A 21,168-nucleotide genomic window follows, 5' to 3' on the forward strand; every position below is an offset into this window, starting at 1 on the left:
TTATCCTTTAACGGCAGCATACCACGAATCTTGGGTGGTACGGATTTCAGGTGGAGTATCCGTATAGGGGGTCGTAGATTATGGATACTGGGGTGGTTCCGCTCATCTCTCTCTGAATCACTGCAAGTAGCCGGCCCCTGAATGCTGTTTTGTACGATGCCTTCTATTGCAGCGCGCCACGCTTGCACGCGTAGCGACCTTTACTGCCTATCGGGGCAGTTCAAATTGATTTTCGACGAATCGCAGGGCGGAGGCGGCGCAAGGCGCGAATCTGAGGTGGAGCGTTGTAATAGATGGAGTCGTACAAAACAGCATTCCAGAGGTGGCTGTTTGCAGTGATTCAAATAGAGATGAGCGGAACTACCCCCGTCTCCATAATCTACGACCAAGTATACGAATACTCCACCTGAAATCCGCACCACCTCAGATTCGTGTGCTGCCTTTTAGAAAGTTTGTCGTTGTTTCTTTCGCTTCCATGATCATTGTTTTGATTTGTTTTGTCCAAACGGATATTTCGAATTATGTGACGAATAGATTTACAACATCTGGACGTTTAGTCTTTATCCGCTCTGTGAACTCAACTGATACATGCGATTAAACAAGCGATAGATTTTATCCGCACCTCGCTACTTCGGTGCTTGCAAGTCATATTTTTAATTACTCATAATATTGACAGCAATGATATCCGTTAGTATTCTGGCAATTTCCAGCTCCAGTTCGGCATCAGCGGCTCTCGTGGAAGGAGAAGCAGAAAATGGAGTACGGGTGAAATTTGGTCAAGCGCCTACGATTCCAATTTAAAATCTTCTTCACCTAATAACATGATAAGTTATTTTGTCACAATAATTGTTTGTAAATGAAAGATATGTGCAAATTTTAAATCTGTTAGAATGATGTGGTGTAGCGCCATATCTCTTCGATGTATAGTAATAAAGTTCTTAAACGTCTAGCGTTATGTACATTTATTCAGTTTACTCCTATTCTTCCAAGAGACGTTATAGTTACAATTATATTGCATTTTTGTTTTACAACGAAAAGATCGTATATGAGCTACCAAAGACTTTAACACTAACGGTTCTCCGGAAAAAAATACAGAGTCTGTCCTGTTGAGTAAATTTCATACGTAGTAGTAAATTGAGAATGTGAATGAACTAAGGCACAAATATTGCGAGTTGACTTTCTTAAAAAAACAAAAATAAAAGAAACTAATGCTGTTGAGAAGGAAGCCCACACACGTAGAACCCTATTATCAACAGGTAACCGGTTACGTAAATTACAATGATCAATTGTGTGAAACTTTCAGAATTTCGCACAAGAACTGGGAAATGGGAAATATATGGAAAAAACGAAAACAGTTAGGACATTTCAGTGAACCTTATCCACCAAACAGCAACTTTGAACAGTCGTCATCGAATCTGGCCATGTCAAAGAATCGTAACAAATGCAGTCCTTCTAGCTCCTGAGCAGCACATATCTGGAAATATGAGCGATTTCTTGAAGATCGGATAACTTACTACGATATCATGAAGCATACTGCAACGCCTCCACTCAGCATTAGTAGATCGCTGAGTCGTTCCTCTGGATTTTCTTCTCCGCTTGCCAAATAGAACGCATGCAGTCCGGTGAGCACTTTGTCACGTACATCGGAAAGAATCCTCAACTCTTCTGGATTCGCCAGCGGAATTCCTTCAGTTTCGCGTATTATTGTTGGTTCTGGAAGTACCCTATTCAGTGAAATATACTTTCTTGGCATGTACGAGTTACATAACATGCACAGTTTTACGGCGGAGGTTACTCTAATATTGCAAGAGCTTCTCTCGTAGTCCAGGATAGCGCGGAAACTCATAAATAAGTATAGTGGGGTCGGAACGACACGACAACATGAAGCGTGTACTCAATTGCGTACGCGTCTTCTCTCGAGGCGCTTCGCTGGAGCGCGGTGAAACCCTCGCTGGTACCACCCATCGCTGCAGTTTGCGAAGGCCCCACCTCGGTTCCAACTACTGCCTCCACCGCGCCATTTCAAGCGAGTACGCAAACGCACCGCAACTACACTCGTGATTCATGTCATTTTGACCCGAGTATAGGTGAGATCCATAGGAGTTTGGATTCTTCTGTAAAGACTGTCCGCTTGGTCATTCTGAACTCATGGACATTGTCAGGTGGGATTTTGATATGCAGTTCAGGAGAGATGTCATGCCTCGCCGGGTATGGACTGCACGGCTGCATGGATTATTTGCGAGTTTTTGCTGTGGACCGAGAAGGTTCGGCAGAGCAGCACAGCATGCCTCGAGCACGAACGAGCACGTACATCAGACGATAATATTAGTCTGCTGATTAATTCAAGTAAATCAATTATTTAAATACAAATTCAATAGCATTCTTAGCGCAGTCAGTACGAGGTTCCGCGTGGATGCACGATCGATCGGTGATTGGTAACCGCCTTGTGCTAACCAAGCATTTCGTCCCCGTGGGGTTGACAAATTGCTACCAGACTTGTCTGGAAGGATAGAAACACTGACTTGATTCATCGGGTTGCCTCCGTAAGTCAGAATAGAAGCCAAAGAGTTCTCGTAAGCCTCAAACGATTCTGAATTGAAGTGAACGCGTTGGCACATCTTTTGCGCATGATTAACCCCAGATACCTGATCTTTTACACTTTATACGTTTTAGTTACAACTTCACACATTCTCTCTATTGCCCTGGATCTCTGCGCCCTTATGAGTTTAACTGTGTTGCAAATGAAATCCGTCTCTTAAACCACGCAGGATACCATAAATCTGAGGTGGTGCGGAGTTCAGGTGGACTGTCCGGATACGGGGTCGTAGATTATGGCGACGGGGGTAGTTCCGCTCATCTCTCCCTGCATCACTGTAAACAAAAAACAGCATTCGGGGGCCGGCTGCTTGCAGTGATTCAGAGAAAGATGTGCGGAACCACTTCGGTCTCCGTAATCTACGACCCAGTACACGGATACTCCACCTAAAATCCGTACCACCCCATATTTGTGGTATGCTGACTTCAAGGTACTGACTGCACTTCCGCTCCTAACTATGAGATCAAAAGCACAATCAGGATATAGCTTGTTAAACCGAAAAGACATTTGTCAGGACAAATCGCATTCACTGTAATGGATACTGAAGACGACGCACTCGTCCAGGGTCAGCCACGAGTGGAGATCCTAGCTGCCTGGACTCGAGCCGAAAGTAACATACCTCAGTCAAATGAAAACTACCTTGAGGGGATCACACTACCAGGAAGCTCTCAGCACGAACAGATTGTGTTAGGAGAGTGGAGAGTGTGTGCGCCACAATGCACAAATCCCCTCAATTATACAGCAAAACGGCGTTTGAAATGAATTTGTCACACGGATTCAACGAGCGAGAATATAATCAATGGGGTTGCTGGTACTGTCTCTCCTGCTTGCTGGCAAACGTGGCGCACCTGCTCTCGCAGACATGCCATGTTATTAGGTGCCTCGTAGGAGAATTCGGTGCGAGAAGACATTTCCCCACATCGTTGTACGGATAATTAGGTGATGTCGGAGCGCCCTCAATTTGGTAGTAAGCTGCCTCTAAGCTTGTAGTACTCCCGTAAAGGGCTGCGCGTGACGTTGCACGGTGGGACCTTTAGCTAACTTTGCAATCCTCTTGGAACTAGCAACAGCCCCACCTCGAGCACATCTGTTTGTTTTGAACCAAATTCTTCTCAAGTCATAAGAACATGGCGGCGGTAGTTTCATTTGTGAACTATAGAAGACGAAAGGTAAGTGGGGGCATGGGGTAGGGGATTTAACGCTGCTCTGATCGAACTGCACTAGATAGCAAAAAAGAGTTCGCAAGAAAGAGTGTTCCTAGAGAACAAAGATCGTTCCTAACTTAACTGCGCTGAAACTTCAATCCATTTTGGGTTTTTTCTTCGTTGAAGGTACATGCTATCACTTAGCTATTTGCTTCCACTAAGCCTGTTTAGGGAGTTTGGTGAAGCCAAAGCATTGGCAGTTTCCTTTATTCTGTTTATAGTTTGGGCTATATGCCATGGATCCTCGGCGACTAATGGTAATGATTTAGAGTTCAGAGTATCTCAACCACTTAATTCCATTAATGAACTATTCCCTTCCCAAATGAAAAAGCTATGTGACAGTTGGGGACGGATTTTGTGCTCTATGGACGATTTTAGCGCTCCAGGTACAGTTCCAGTACTGTACGAGTAAAGCACTGTTCACTGACCCCTCAACTAGCTTTGCGCCATGTAAAGAATGCAATGACCGATTATGGTGGTCAATTTAGCACATAAAGTTGTTGTAGCCTACGCACTTCCTGAAAAACGCCTGTCAAACAAAGTAGAAACTTCCTTCGGAATTACTACATACGTTCAAATAGTGAAATTCAAAAATCCGTTGTAATGTACGTTTATTTTGAAAAAAAGAACCCACTCATGAGCATAAGAACCTTCAAAGCGGCCACTTCTTCAGGTGTAGGCCTTAGTTTTCGTAACGGTTGCGCAATCTCATCGATTAACACAGCAGTTAAAGGATAGAGCAACCTGAAAAGATGCAAAGAATCCTTGTAGACAATTCTTTCCTAGATCTCAACACTCACTGTTGAGCCATAGAGGTTTTTGGTGTGAGGTGTAATTTAATCTCTTCGGGAATCGCGTCCACATTCCGAACAAGACAAGTACGATCTGACAGAAACCATACATTGTCATGTGCTGGCATCTGTGCTGTGAATAGACCATGCTCGATAGTCACGAACATCAGGCAGAATCGATGCAGAAGATGACGCTGGAGAGATCGATGTTGTGCAATAGTAGGGAAAACTTAAAATACTTCTGAAGAAAAAAAAACTCTGTTCTTTCTTAAAATATTATATATCGTAGACACACCAAATACCTGAGAAGAACCGCATAAAAAGTATCTTTGGAACTCACATGTTTGTTCTCCCGCCCCATCCCCACCTCCCCCTTCCCCTGTCCCCCTCACACGTAAAAAAATGCTACTAATGCAAGGTCATCCATCCAAAAATTGGTAAGCTCAGATAAAATTTCGGATTAATCCATTTTGTCATTCAAGTAACGCTTTCAGTTGGAGTTTTGCTGAGTGTTTGAAGAGCTCACTCCTTAGCCTACCATTTCCTCAACCCTTGCGAGTTTTCCCTTCGCGTTAACCTCAATTCCAGTACAGTACTTTTGTGTGGAAGTACGAGTTGATGCACACAGAAACGTGTTTTCAAAATTATAGGCAATACGACAAAAACACCCGTAATTAACCCCACCATCGGTGAGTTATTCGGGAAAACTGGTCTACTTTGTTCGAATGTGCATGCTTTTGATCAAAGAACACACGTATGAATAGACATGTGAGCAAATCTTGAAGTAGGTGGGTAAGGTGCGGAATAAGAATAATTGTTCTTGATTTTCTTCCAAATATTCAAAGAGGAAGTAAAAATTGAGGTGAACACTTGCATTACCATAATATTAAAAATGACGTTTATTTTTTATTTTCTGAATCCTATTTGCCAGAGTTCAGTGTTTGGCGCCTATTTTCATGGATGTAGTTCTTAAAGTCAAAACGATAAAGTCACTGGCGTATCAATCCACTTTGGATGCGACACCGCGTTTTACTGCAATTCGTAATTGTTGAGTTTTTAGAACGGGGGGCAACGGGACTAAAAATCAGCAAGAAAATTGTCTCACTCACTTTAAAACGCGGAGCAATAGATGATAGTCAGAGAGCAACCGTTCCATTAGTATTAGGATAAAAAAGTTTCTGGCGTTAATCAATCCGCTTGGGATGCTCTTCGTTTGAGGTTCACGTGTAACTGACCTATGCAATGACTAGCTGTAGCCGATGCGTCAAGTCAGTGTTTTTATCCTCGCAGACAAGTCTGGTACCAATTTAACGACGCCGGAGGGATGAAAAGCTTGGTGAGCACTAGGGCGGATTCGAGTATTATTCTTCGCATATGAAGAAATCCACAAAGAAACGACTACAGAGAAATTCATAGCGCAGCACTCGAAAATGTTCACAGAGCAATCAGAACTGGAAAAAGGCAAAATAAAGTTTTTCCCAATTCTACCTTGAAACCAACATTTTCAAAGTTTTGCTTATATATGATCCTCATATGATCAAGTATGGCCAGCCGGCACGCGAGTGCTTGCGGAGCGGGACTTTGCGCGCACTGCAATTTTCTTTGCCACCCACGAGTTTTCTGCATTATTTTAGGCCGCATACGCTTTCATAACCCTTGACCGACTCTGAAGTAAAGTCGAATATACTGACGTATTCCAACAAAACACGAGCACTTTACCAATTTATGGTTTGCCATAAAGGTTCGAACTCGAATGGGCAATTCATCTTTTTGCATTTATGGAAATTTAAGGAGCAGGATGTGTTGTCACGTCATTGTTACATGGAAAGGCTGCTGTAAAGAAAATTTCATCAATTTCCTCACAACATTAAAGGCATCACCCCACGAATCTGAGGTGGTACGGATTTCAGGTGTAGTTTTCGTATACGGTATAGTAGATTATGGAGAGGGGAGTGATTCCGTCCATTTCTTCCTAATTGCTGTCGAAAACGGCCCGGAAGGTACGGCTTCGGGCGTTCCGAAGCACTATTCTCTACAACATATTCGATTGGAGCGCGCCAGCCTTGTGCACGCGGGCATCTTTCAGGCCGTTTTTACGCCAATTAGCAAGAAATGGACGAAATCACCCACTTCTCCGTAATCTACGATCCCGTATACGAATACTCCACCTGAAATCCGTACCAATTCAGATTCGTGGGGTGATACCTTTAAAGGAACTACTCCAGGGAAGGTAAGGGGTGATATCTTATTGTCACCTGTACTCTTGTTGTTCGTCGATTTGCTAGAGCGGTCAGCACTATTTCCATTTGTTCCGATCGCACTCAATAGTTGCCCGGTGGCTTCTCTTTTCCCGAGGGACTCGAAGAGCATCGTATCATTTTTAAAGGCAGCATACCGCGAATCTGACGTGGTGAGGGGATTCACGGCAAAAGCTAGAGATGGAGTTGTAGATTGTGGGATCAAGAGTGGTTCCGTTGATCTCTCCCTAATCGTCCTAAGAAATGGTGTGGGAGCCGCCTTACGTTCCTACGGAAGTCCCTACGAGGAAAGTTAGAACGTTCCTCCATGTATACGTTCTGGTCCTCTCAGCAACCTATTCATTGCTGTCACTTAAAGGCATGACGCCATGAATCTAGGTTGGTATGAATTTCAGGTGGAGAGTTCCTATATGGGGTCATGAACTATGGAAAGGAGGGTGAATTCATCCATTTCTTCCTAATTGCCGAAAAAAAAACGGCCCGGAAGATGGCGCACAAGGCTGGCACGCTCCGATCGAACTCGTTGTAGAAAATAGCGCGCCGAAACGCCTGAAGCTGTGTCTTTCGGCCCGTTTTTCACGGCAATTAGGAAGAAATAGACGGAATCAACTTTCTCTATATAATCTACGACCCCGTACAGGCATAACCCACCTGAAACCCGCACTACCCCAGATTTGTGGGGTGATGCCTTTAAATAGGCAGTAATAGTAGTAGTAATCGGGAAACTTACTGGATTTCGACCGTTGCGCAGCTGGATGCAGCACTATACAAATTTGGAGAGTTGCAGCTGAAATCATCGTAAAAAAAGGAGTTTTTCACGTCGTATTTTTCATTACGACTAGGGAGAGATGAGCAGAACCACCCCTGATCCAACTATCTACGTTCTCGAATAGAGTTTGTCCATCGGAAATCCATACCACGTCAGATTCGTGGGGTGATGCCCTTAAAAGGACTTTGTAAAGTAATCTAACCAGTTCGAGGATTTCCCTGCAGAGGTGTTTGGTATTTGATCGCGTGGTATTTCACATCCAGTCGCTCAGAGGTCTGGTTCAGTGATTGTCCACGAAACGCACGTGTTCGGTCCACCTAATCTTACTTTCCTTGGCATATGCGGCAGCGTCTCTGATCTTCGTTCACATAGTCATTGAGTCATCCATCTTATCATATCTCATCATATCTGAATTACAGCACACCTTCTAGTTCGATCACGTTCGCGACAGCTAAAAAGTGTTCACAAAACAAATGCGAACGAAAATAACGTCATTACTGACCTCAGTTTCGGTGCAGAGATTAAAACTCAATTCCCATGTTAATGGATACTGGTACGCGCCCCTTAATTGATTTGTGTAAGGTGAAACATTTTGTGCACCGAAAGCAAATATTTGAGTACCATTACTATATTGCGAATTAACGCAGATATCAACTATTTCAAGGCGGTTGTGGCGCAGTCGCTAAGAGGTTCTGTTTTGACTGCACGATGGTTCGGAACCACCCAAGTGCCAACCAAACCTTTAATCCCCTCGGAGTTAATGAGTTAGTACCAGACCAGACTTGTATGGTAGGATAAAAACACTTATTAGACACAGAGGCTAGCTCCTGCAAATCGTTGTACAGGGTAGTTACACGTTCGTGAATCTCAAACGATTCCAAATAGAAGTGAACGTGGTGGCGCATCCCAAGCGGAATGATTCCCTGCAACCACTTTCTTTGCCAGCAATTTCAAAGGAATCAGTGGTTTTTTTTTTCATGAATCTGTGAAAAAGGTTCACTAACGCTCTATTCGTATTGTTCTTTTAAGTAATAATTTCATTTCACATTGACGCCTAACCTGATTCTCTGACTGTTTGAGGTTAAATTTCGCTTTCTGCTTTGATCACATCGACTTACTCTGAGCAGAGGGGAGAGGAGATGGAATGAAGGAACTTGTTCGGCCCATTCAACTGCCATCGCGATGTCGCCACGTATCGATTCCGACAACTCCCCGTTCGGGGCCACATCAGAGAAATCGCAGATCTGTAAGGGAGACAGTACGTGCGATTTTTTGTGGATTCAACGGAACCAATCAGTAAATAGGACACAAATTCACGTTTTCTTCTCCCTTCATGAAATTTATTGATTTATTAATTCAATTAGATACAGGGGTGCTTCAAAAATCAATCTGGTGCTCTCTCCATTATAAGAAGGAAAAAAATAGGATAACCACCGAAAACGTGGACCTTAGACTCCCATCACATAATGAGAAGGTCAAATCATCAGAACACCATAGGTTTAAAAATCTTCTCCCTGAGAAAAAAGGGAACTCCTTCTCTCCTCGTAAATTGAACATATCACGAATGTCTCCCATCAGATTCGCATAACTCAGAAAAATATGACTGCGGAGCGCTTACTTCATGAGCCGTGGAGGAGGGAAGAGGAATTTGGAGATTAGAATGATTGCCTATTTCTAGCTCGTTGGAAAGCTGCTTGGTACAGATTAATAACAGCTATTTTGGGATAATTTTAAAATTTGCACTAATTAAAGCCGTATGTGTTAAATTACACCGAAAAACATCGATGGAACCTTATGCTTTAATTTTCTGCAACATTCATTAAAGTGGGAACCTCATTGTTTTTTTCGAACAGTAATTTGGTATGGTGACGGATATCAAATGAAGCTTTTTTGCGTAGAAATGTCATTTTATTAAATTAATTCTCAGCGATCCGCTCAATTAATATAGATCTCGTAACTGAACCAGCAAGTCGAAAGCTCATGCAAAACACTAATAATCTTTTCACCGTCATTCATTATCTATTGTGGGATCTGATTACTGTAATCGAAATGATAAATAGCGAGTCAATGAGTTCAAAATGTAGAATGCAAAACGCATTTCCCAAATCAGATTAAACTGTTGAGAACTCAAACCTAAATAGAAATCATCATTATTCGATGACAGTTCTATTGTTCTCTCATCATTCTTTGGAAATAAAGTTTTGAATGGTGGATACCTACGGAAATAGGATTACAAACCGGATTGTAGAAGAACCTGTCTTGTTCAGGTCCAACGACGCAGTGACCTCGTCTGGCAGCGTAGCTTCGTCTGATTTGTGAATCCATGTCTCTCAGCCCGTAAAGAAAAAACAACGCTTCTTCTGATGCTGGTGATAATTTTCCCTGGAAGAATTCACTTCGTTATGTGCCTATATCTTCTCTCCATCCCCTCATTTCGCCTTACCCCTGAAGATGATGAGGATGATGGGCTGTCGGAAGGTGAAATTGATTCAGATTGTGATGTTTGCCTCCTTCCGATCAGATCCCGACATGGATGAAGCGCTGTAAATTCCAGTTCTCAGCGATCAACAACATCGCTTGTTGTTTTTATGAGTCACGACAACGTCACCAACCATTGCTATTCCACACGCTACCCTTTGAACGACCTCTATGAGTCACGAACGGAAGAAAAACCTAAGCGATTGTTGCTTCCATTCATCAAGATAACGCCTTTGAGCAAATTTCACACCTCTCTGGTCTCACTTCATTCATTTACTTGAATCTAATCGTAAAAGCTGAAATGGGATGGAATAGTGGCATATAGGAACTCATACAGTCACGATTAAAATATGTTCGAAAAATATCCTAGACACCAAGGATGATGATCATTCAATCCTAACTTATAGAAGTATATAAAAAAAGAAGTAAAAAGCAGCCAACATGTGGAAGAATGAACTCACTAAGGATGACCGACAAAATTGAAGATGGTCATTCTCAAAATTACCAGAATAAGGGTAAGGTACGAAGTTAATTATTGAAGAATGACTTGGACGGGTTACCACAGTATAACTCAAATATTTTCCTCATTTAGAATTGTCATGCAGTGTTCTTAGGATGTAGATTACATTATGATAGTCAGTTGTTGTTTCAAGAAGCAAAAGTAAGGATTTAAAGAAAAATAGGAAAAATTACAAAAGTGATTTATTTTGAAAAGTTCTATGCGCATGTCCCGTCATACAGATTCTTTCAGAAATAACTGCTGCTAGTTACTGACCATAGTTTAGTTTCCCATAGTAAGAGATACCAAGGATGCGACATAGGACAGCAAAAATTTTACAAAGATAAATTAGAAAAATTACGTAATATATTTTTATTATATGTGTATTTATGAAATGTGATTTATTTATTTCGGATCAACGCAGTGTGATGATATGCCCAAAGTTTTGATTGCTTTTTTTATTGCTTCTCAATATTATGCGCTTTTGTTTTTGCTTAGGCCATTACTGGTTTCTGTCCCCATTTATTTTGTTTCCTATTTCCCATTTCTCCGGAAATTCATCGATCCATGAACTTTATGAGGTGCGCCTTCTCGTGCTGATCGATGACTTGACGTCACCGGTAACTCACATTAAACTGACGCCCATATCTGCCAGTTTTTGGGGTGAAAATGTCGTTTTGCAGGAGGTTACGTGAATAATGACGTGCTGACTCAGAGAAAAGAAGAAATCTGCAGAATTTTTTTCTTTTAAATGTTCGTTTAGGCCACTACTGAGGTTTGTTCCCTTTTAGTTCTTTACCCAAACTCCCGTTTTTCAGGAAATTAGAATCTAGACACAAACAGGAATTGTCGGTTTTTTTTTTTGCTTAAACGATTATCACACAATGATACAATAAAATATTATGCGGGAAAGTAAGTGAGTATCAAAACAATTGATATCCTACTGACGAAGTTCTCTTATATTCACGGAAGAGGGCATAATGTCAACGAAAAACTTGAACTCAATGATGAGTTGCTCTTTTCTCCAAAACGCTCAACGATTTCTTTTCCATCGCTTTGCTGGGGACAATTTGAAGGTAAAATTCCGAAAAAAAAAACTTTGAATGAATCCGTAAAGGTGACCAAGCTTACAAGGATACCATTCGAGAACAATACGGTCCATCAGTGATGGGATGGTTGATTTTGCTCAAGAATATTTCATTTTTCGATAAGAAACATGAGACGCATTTTGTAAGCTTCCTATTTTTACAGTCACAGCACCGTAATAAGCGAAAATCCTCCAAGAACTTCCTGATCTGTCTGACGGTGATACAAATCGAAGCAGTTTCTATAAATCAACTACCATTTCATGCTGATGAAGCACTGTGCCTTTGCCATGTCATAAGACTGCAAAAAGATGCGTATAGAAAGCCGGGTCAGAGCGATCTGAGGCCTGGTGCACCTGCGTGGGCGGCGAGGCAAAGCGGAGGAGCTGGCGGTTGCAACGTTTGGGACCCACGCTTTCTGCAATCGAACAGCGAAGATGACTAGGTCCCATCTCGGTCGCAGGCGCTAGCCCTAGCTCCTCCTACTAGTTACTCCTAGCGCAGCTGCTCGTGCAACTGAATCATGTTTCACATCTCTTCAACACATAACAAAAATGTATGTAACTTACATGACCATCACATCAAAGGACCTTCTCAGAAAAAATTAAGACAACTTCCAGCGACCAGATGAAGCACATGCAATAAGGATGTTGTGAACCACAACTCAAGATTGTGCAAAAATTACGTTCCGATACAGAATACATATGGTAGGGTCAAAACGACATGAAGCGCGATACAGCTGCGTAAGCGGCGGCGCTCGAAGCGGGGCGATGGGCCTTGCGGTAGAAATCGATGTGGGACCATCGCGAACCGCAGCAATGAGCGGTGGTGGCACGAATCCTCACTCGATGCTAACCGCTACCGCACCGCTTACGTAACTGCACCGAGTTTCATGTCGTTTTGACTTTACTATACACATCTACTTCCTTAGCCTATTCAACCAACACTGTCTGTTTCGAGGTGGTGAGATTTCCTCTATTGTTGCCTCTAATCCCAGTTTCGTTTTAGTGTAACGTTATTTTTATCCTGATATGATTTACAAAAGAAAGATAGCGTCTCGTGAATGCCGTAGAGTGTGGGCAATTCCGTCATTGTCCAACCCCCACGATACGATTTATATAACTCAAATGATCAAAAGAAACTGCTCATCTGCGGAATCGCGGACGCGTTGCGAGCTGTGCGCGTTCTATCAGCCGTAATAAGTTGCTTCGTTAGGGAGACTGGATCGGGCATGTTTCTTCACAAGTCTTTTTCAAATTTGCTAGGGAGAATTGAGCGTTATCATACCTATACTCGTAAACTATACCCCTACCTATATCACCTCGTGCACAAATCCCAAAATAGAAAATATCATGGTGCCCTACCTTCAGGTAACCTTAAATTTGACAAATCTTCCCTGCTAAAACGTATGATGTAACCGAGAATCTCGTTCAAGGAGAAGAAACGGGAATTCTAATTAGGCGTGGTTACTTGTGTAATAAATGTAATTATCTATTATTATTATTAATGTAATGTAATTATCAGCAAGGTACCTGCATAATTGCCGACATTTTCCTGGCGATTTAAACGAATTTAGTAGAATAGACAGTTATTTGTGTTTACCAGAAAAACACTATTTAATAGGCCGGGTCAAAACGGCCTGAAGCGTAGTGCAGTTGCGTAAGCGAATGTCCAGGAAGTGTTGTGATTGAGCCAGCAGTTGTGATCGAGGTGGGATCCTCGCTCGGCTTAACAGTCCGATGGCCGTAAGCGAGGGTCCCACCTATAGCGAAAGTGCACCAGACTTCATGAAATGATATTCACATAATGTAGTGAAGGCAATGTCACAAAATTCTTACGAGAATCTGTACCGGACGAGTTACATCCTTGACTTTACTGCTGGTTAGCGGTTAGGATTTGATGTTGTTTGCACGTGAAAATTGTAAATAAGGTTAAATCCTACCGATGAAACAGCAGTACGGTAAAGGAAGTAACAAGTGCAAACGGAAGGTTCCTTAGCACAACCGGTAACAATCAGGATTGTCAGCGAACGCAGTGACTTCTTCATTCAGCTTCTATTAATAATTACTACTAATTATTATTTTAAAAAAGGATAAAGTCACTAGCGTATCAATCCACTTGGGATGTGTCAACGCGTTTTACTGGAATTCGTAATCGTTGAGGTTTTTTTGAACGCGTGTTGGCCTATACACTGACTTGCGGGGGCCATCCTATAATCAAGTAAGTGTTTTTATCCACCCAGACGAGTCTGGCACCAATTTATCGACCCCGGATAGATTAAGCTCGCTCTGCACTAGATCGGTTTCGAACCCTCGACCGTGTGGCTACAACGGACCTCTAACCGACTGCACCACACTCGCCCCAATGATTATTATGATGTAAGAAATTAAATGGGGTATGATTGACCTGCGAGCGATCAGGGTGGGGTTTGCGGGCAACATGAGGCACGGCATCGCAAACGTGCGCCCCCAATTCGAAAAGGATGAAGACTTGACGATTACCAGGGTTCTACTCTCCTGCTCTGACCGTATATGGGCCACGTAGAAAGTTATCCAGAGAAAGTGCTTAATACTCTCGATCGCTGCGATTTGAAAAGCACAGTCGTGATTCATCTCTATAGTAATTAACTAGGTTTTTTTTAAAGTAATTCATCTTGTTTTATAATGAATCAAAGAAACAATGAGAGCCACCCACACGACGGCGTAGAAGTTCCTAACAGATTAAAAGTTTCCTTTGCGATCAATAAATAAAACAAATATGAACACGAAATAAATGTCATGATGATGGCTACTAAAAAATCACAAGGCTCCACGTTTTAATAATTTGTGAACAAACATTAGTCTCATATCCCTTTTTTCAAAAAAAAAAAAAAAGATCCGCCAACAGATGTATTTATTCTGAAAAGGACGTCAGCCGTTAACTTAGTCTTGAGTGCAACAGTGCACAGCAGCTGTTTAAACTTAAGCAAAGAATTTGGCGGTGAAGTTGCTAGCAGAAGAAAAGAAAAGGCGGACTTTTTTTATTGAACACAAAACAAGCTTACACAAATACTTTGATAAGAAGTAGCAAAGCAACGTCGGAACGTCACTTCCTGGATTTCGAACGGATAAAACTACAGGTGAATTAGAGCCGCTCTTCTTAAAAACTTCAAAATGTGGCATTTTCTCTCTATTGAAGCAACAGGTTATAAAACCCTAGAAAATGAAGAGAGATGCATGGAATATGAATGGCGTGAGTCTAAAATAATGGCAAGAACATTCAGTTATCTGAATTTTTTCGTCTTTGCCTTAAGGAGAAAGTCCTTTCTGTTAGTCTGTCACTCAGGGAACACGTCACTGCGTTCATCGTCAATTTAGAAGCGCAAAAATTTGTCATACCTGTGCAGTCCAAACATTAAATCCTAAATAAGGATTTACTTGAGTGGATTTATTTATCTGCAGAAGGCGAGGAGCTACCGATCTAGTCAATGTCTTTATCCACAGCTGAAGGTTGGTTTGCCTGGGTGGTTTCGAACCACCGACCTCACAGATGCTGTGAGGATCTCTTAACACTGTGCCACACCGTTTTTGCATATTATTATTTTGAAAATTTTGTTTTTTATTTTATTTTATTTTCTTACTTTTATTTTTATATTATTTTAAAAACTCCTATACTTCTTGGAAAGGTCTGTACTAATTCCTTGTTATTTTTCCTATTTCGGTCAGAATTGATCTGTGAAAGAAAGTAGAAAATAGAGTCAATATATAAAATATATAGGCATATACTGTAGCAAAGTAAAGCAATTAGGAAAATTTTATGTAAAATTAAGAAAAAACCAATTTTCAAGTCCAGAAATATATTTCTCTAGAATATTGATTTGTTTGCGTTCGTGTTTTGAAAAAATCTTTGGATTTCCTCTCTTTCATTACTTCCGCATCATTTATTTTAAATTTCAGTGCGATGTTTTTGTGATTAGTACGTCGTGCTAATTAATGGATTGTTTTTCTTATTTCGTCCAAACAACTATGTTTTTGACAACGACCTTTTGCAAAGAAAAGTACGGGAAATTTAATAAACACTCATTACCTTGTTCATTCATTCCTATCTCTTTGCACTTTGTAAATCGGCAACTCCGGCAAATTCGTTTTGCATGAGCACCTGAACGAACGTCTATCGGCACCGATTCGACGAAGCGTCACTGAATCATAAGTCACATAATCGCTACGTAATACCTTTAACGAGGAGGCACTTATTTTGAAATTTACATTTAGGTTGTGTTCCTTGCAATACGACCTGGAAAATTTAATCTTCTTCATGAAAAAGATACCCTTGCCGGTTGCTAGCGACGTTTCTTACCCTTCGAAAAAATGTTTTGCATCCAAGACATGCTGTTACCCCATAGTGATGTCCCGTATTTGAGGCCCTTCCACACACCAGGCACACCATTGGCTTCAATTCCATATCTGCCACTGAACGAAGATCAATTATGAGGAGAAATCTCATATTCACCTTGGTTATTTTGCACCTCTGCCGTGTAAGAACAGCGTCTCCCCTTCGCTGAACGTCATCACGACGAGCAGTGACCTCTGAAAATAACACGAATCAGCATGGTTACGGATGGTTACGGTAGTGACGATCGCTGAAAATTAGTGGATGTGCGTATAAAGATAATGGAGAGGTAGGACACGTTCTCTTCCTCAGAAAAAGAGAGAAAGAACCTTTTGGCAAATAAAAGATATGTGAGACGTAAAAAGAAGGAAGAACCATTTCAAAGGAGAAATCATGAAAACAGCAGGTGATGACGCAGATTTTCGTAATATTCTCATTTTACAGAGGTGGTGATGGAATTTGAGCACAAGTACTTTGTAGAAGTTGGATAAAACACAAAAATATAAAATGGTTAGAAAAATTTAGTTCGAACTAAAATTTTCTTCAAAGAAGGATGTGATATGTTCGAATACATACGCTACTTATTCCTGAAATTTATAACTTTTTAGAAGCAGGTTTCTCGGGGAAATTTCTTCGGTTTTTGAAAAAATGGTTACTGTGCTCTTATCATTAGTTACTACGGTTAGTCTACCTGCTAAGATCATAGAAAGTTTAGCGACCACAATTTCTTGATGGTAGTTGACATTATTTATCTATTTATTTTTTGAAGACATCTATAGGTGTGCCATTAAACAGAAACAAGAAAAAACAGAGCTCAGTACAATTTTGCCTAAGTTTTATACAGGATTAGCTGCACGAAATCGTTGTTAGTTTCAATTCGGAGAAATACCTTGTGTGAGGAGACGACCCTCGAAGCAGTAACAATGAGCCTTTTCAGCTATCGTAAACCATTAAATAATAGAAAGTAATAAAAGAGTGCAATTGTGAAGCATTGATTTTGCAAAAAGCACTCAATTTGTCCCGTTAATCTACAGTCTAGCGACAGATTCATAAATAAAATTTTTAGCTTTGATAAAAAAAAATAAATGGTGTAACATAGCAGAACACAATAGAGAAAGCTGATCTTATCATTGAGAAATAAAAATTACAAGGAAACAAAAATAGCGTTCCTCTTTTTTCCACGAAGAAAAAAGAAGTCCAGAAGAAGCATGTCAATATGTGTGCAGAGAAAGAAGCAATTGAATGAGAGCCATCAGTGTGCCTCGGCGACGATCTCTCCCGGACGGACGTTCACGTGAATCTCTGGCGACCAATCACAACACGTACTGATAATTTTCCAAACGAAAAAATCATAAAAAGATATCAAAACCGGCTAGAATTATCTTCAAATTTCTCTATACTACAAGTATTTGATTTGGGAAATATAGAAATCCGCTCATGACGAATTACGGATGGATAAGCTTGTGCAACTACATAGTCCTATAAAATGAAAACTTCAGGAAGAGTTCTCTCTCTTCCAAAATAATACAAAATAATATAAAATAAACGAAAATAAGAAAGAAAACTGGACACACATGGTCACAATACTTTCAAACGTAACAGTGTAACAATGATAACGTAATGCTACGCGAAACCAGAGAAAAAAAGATGAAGGCAGAGAAATTGAACTTAGCAGAGAAAATTCGCATGGAAATTTTGAAATTTCTCAAATTAATGATTGTGAACATCTGTGTAGACACGAGAATTCCATACAGAATCATTTTAAGAGTTGTTGACTTTAATTTCCGAATAGTGCATCCAAATATCGAATCCATCACAGTTACAATAAAAGCGATAATAGCGTAATTTAACCGTAAACACTGCAACAACGTGCCCACTTTTTCATCGAAAACGAAAGCGGGGGTTTTATCCAATGTTGAAATAAATACAGAATTTCGGATTTATAGCACCGTTTAATGATGAATGATCTCTGATGTATTCCATTTTGCAAAAAACAAAAATATTTCTGGAAATCTCTACAGTTGGAGCTCGTCAGCAATCAAAATAGAAGAGAAAGAGAACGCCAAAAAAGAGAATTAAAGGGGGGACGGACAGAAAGCAATGATATTTGAGCGGGCGAGCGGTCAGTTCCCTTATAGCAACCGTTGTGACTTGTAGTTCTGCTCCGTGGTGGACAGTTACGTTACCAGATCCAGGAAATGAGGTAGGCACAGGTCGATGTGTTGTCTTTTGAGTTTGCTTACTGTTTCAATGGTTTCTATGGGATGGCTTTAAATTTCCAGGCTCTGTCTAAGGCGATAACACGGAAATGCTAGCTGTTAAAAAAGATCAATACCAATTTCTGCTACAGCTCAAGGAAATCAATGAAAATGACAACAACTTTAAAAATGTGTAATGGTAGTAGGAGAAGTACTCTATATCCTCCTTCTTTTCCCTCTCACTCCTTTTTCCTTATTTAGAATTTATCGTTACATCTACAGTACCGTTGCCGCGATCAAGATGAAACCGTGGACGCTTTCGGCGGATCGCAATCCATCGCACAACGAAAAGAAGATTAACGTTCAAGTTTCGAAAAATTTGAAGAACATTCAAATAGATTTCCGCACGATAAAAGGTCAGTAATGAGTCAAGAAGAGAGGCCAGGGAATTTCTTTTTTTGTGGTGAAGAAACAAAATCCAGCAGCTGTACGATGTGAGAATGGACAACCTGAGAAGAGTTTCCAATAGAGATTGTGTGCTTAGAGTTGCACTTTAGAGGTGAACGGCTGGTGCCAACGAAATCGATCGAAACTGGATCCACTGACTCGCACACTCTTCTCGCAGCGATTGAAAATGTGATTGTGGCAAGTAATTTTCGATGATTTCACCACAGGAAGAAAAAAACATCTATTTCCCGTCGAGCATCTTTATTTTTGCATTAGGAGGACTGATTTGGAAAGCGCTGGGTAGTCCTACGAATGGAAGTCAATCACAGCAACTTCCCGAAAGGTATACCCCTAACGGAGATCAAACCGTCTCACTCTCGCGTAAGTTATCGACCAACGATAGTTCTGCGCAACAAGCCGCAACAAGCGCGGATTTCCTGATCTTAATGAGGTCCAATAGTAGGATATCGAAGCAGATTCTATCCTGATAAAATTGTTTTTTCCCCAATCCAACGTGACTTTCAGAAAACTATCAAAGTGCAGGTACTCTGATTGTAACTATTCAGAGAAACAAAGAAATTTCTCAGTCAATTCCTTCATGCTCTTCTATGTGATCGTCGGCCGCATCCTCGAGATTTAATGCCAACAGCTGCTGTAAAGTGTTGTTTGGTTTCATCTCACAAATTCCTATAAATCTCCAAAGGTTTTCCAGGAATAATCCCAACTTATCAGCTAGCAATTTCGGGAACAATCTATGAGGATATGTACGAGCGAAGACTATTTGATAAGAATGAGAAACAAAGATTAGAAAATCAAGCCAACAGAAAACGTTTCATTCTCCAGCATTCTCTGGAAGTAAGTTTTGTGCCAAGACGACTTTCCATTGCATCAAAGAAGGATAGTGAAGAATGTCTCCTGACTAGAAATTAACAGTTTTCTGACGGGATCTTTGGAGAATAAGAAAAGGAAGAATTTCTCACATTTTGTTCTCATGTTGATCATCATCTTGAAAAAACACTCTGACAGGATTTTTACATAGATGGAGGAAAACGCGAAACACAAAAATGTAAAAACAAAATCCTGGAAATTGTTGTAGAGCTTGTGAAAAATTTCCAGGAAGAGATAAGAATATCAGAAAGCTTAGATGTTTGGTGACTTTCCTTTCCATCTACGTTTCGTATCGGATGTGTCTGAGAACCAATGGAAAATAATGCATATCTAAGATTGGAAAAAAATTGTCGAGGAGGGAAATAATTATTTCCAGTCTATTGATTCCTAATCTTAGACTCTTCAGATAACGATTTCCTCTCGAAAATCTTCTTTCAGGAATAATTCTTCTGCAAGTGTCATTTGTTGTTAAAATACTGCTGATAGTGCTCTACTGATAGCAAGAACTGAGACCATATCCTCTTAATGTCGTTGAACGTCAGTGAGCTTGAACATAACACCAAACAATCGTGGATTTGTATTATTGCTTGCCATGTACTTCAAAAAAGAATTTTGAAAGATATTCCCTCCCAAAAATATCACAGGAGAGCAACGATAGAGCAGATCTGCTGAGTTAAATAACCGCTAACAATAACTGTTTTCGAGGAGAGAAAGTTGAGAGAAAAGAATATATGATTTTTTTTAATTTTTTTTTTTTGAAAATTTCTTGTGAACCGACAATCACACACAACTATTGAAAATATTAGAAACTCTAAACAATTACTGAATTTGAGAAAAATGCGTACATCTCGCCAACTCTTACTTAGGTCATCTGACATTGTTGATGTCAAACTTTGGTTGGAACCTACTAATTGCCCGCTGTCCTCAACCAGGATCAATGTATTTTACCTTCACTACCGTAGTCCATCGCAATACACGATAGACAGGCATGTTTTCGTTGCATCTGAAACATTTTATGAAACTGGTTATCTCTGCCTTTACTAGACACACAATTCACCCTCATCGAGCGAAAAAAAGTACATCAATAATGGCAGGACGTGTGCAACGATGACGATGCAGTGCGATCGTAGCGGATACGCAGTCATTGAACACAAAAAGACAGCGCGTTGAACCTGGAGATGAGGTGTGATGAACAGAGCACAGTTAGCAGCAGAAACTCAGAGCGTATGGCAAGGGCAATCCAACACAAAAGGACACATCGAAGACACGTGAACGTCTGCGCCGCGTGACGCAACGATTCCAACATCAGTCCGGAAAAATCGTTGACTTCGTTTCCTATGCGAATGGACAGAGGTTCGAAATAATACGTAATTAATGAATATTCGGATGAATTGGTGAGAGAAGTGAGATGGGACCTAAGTGGATCACTGCAGATCAATTCGCCTCTGTTAACGCAACGATTTCTGCACGATATTTCAGCGATTTCACGTGCGTGCAGCTGTGCGAACAATAATTAACTAAAATATTCAGTTTTTGAAGAGGTATCAAGAGTTCAACATCAGTAGGGAAACGTCTGGCTCGTCTAA

The 21,168-nt window shown here is 40.8% G+C and overlaps 1 protein-coding gene across 2 annotated transcripts; it reads right to left on the reverse strand.

The window, feature by feature from the left end:
* Window positions 1–1,375: 1,375 nt before the first annotated feature.
* On the reverse strand, window positions 1,376–20,585 carry RB195_001010 (uncharacterized protein; the record flags this gene model as incomplete). Of its 2 annotated transcripts, XM_064197591.1 has the most annotated exons (12): window positions 1,376–1,474; window positions 1,535–1,713; window positions 4,436–4,545; window positions 4,602–4,786; window positions 8,738–8,863; window positions 9,858–10,001; window positions 10,063–10,160; window positions 15,747–15,818; window positions 15,893–15,953; window positions 16,017–16,129; window positions 16,186–16,299; window positions 20,531–20,585. In XM_064197591.1, 12 exons carry the CDS (start codon window positions 20,583–20,585, stop codon window positions 1,376–1,378), a joined length of 1,356 nt encoding a protein of 451 aa, XP_064053472.1. The 2 variants fall into 2 exon arrangements, with proteins under 2 accessions (XP_064053472.1, XP_013299435.2); XM_013443981.2 differs by lacking the exon at window positions 20,531–20,585 and having other exon boundaries at window positions 16,186–16,228.
* Between the last annotated feature and the right edge of the window lie 583 nt (window positions 20,586–21,168).

The sequence above is a fragment of the Necator americanus genome, chromosome IV (genome assembly GCF_031761385.1).
Source record: "Necator americanus strain Aroian chromosome IV, whole genome shotgun sequence".
NCBI classification, from domain to species: domain Eukaryota; kingdom Metazoa; phylum Nematoda; class Chromadorea; order Rhabditida; family Ancylostomatidae; genus Necator; species Necator americanus.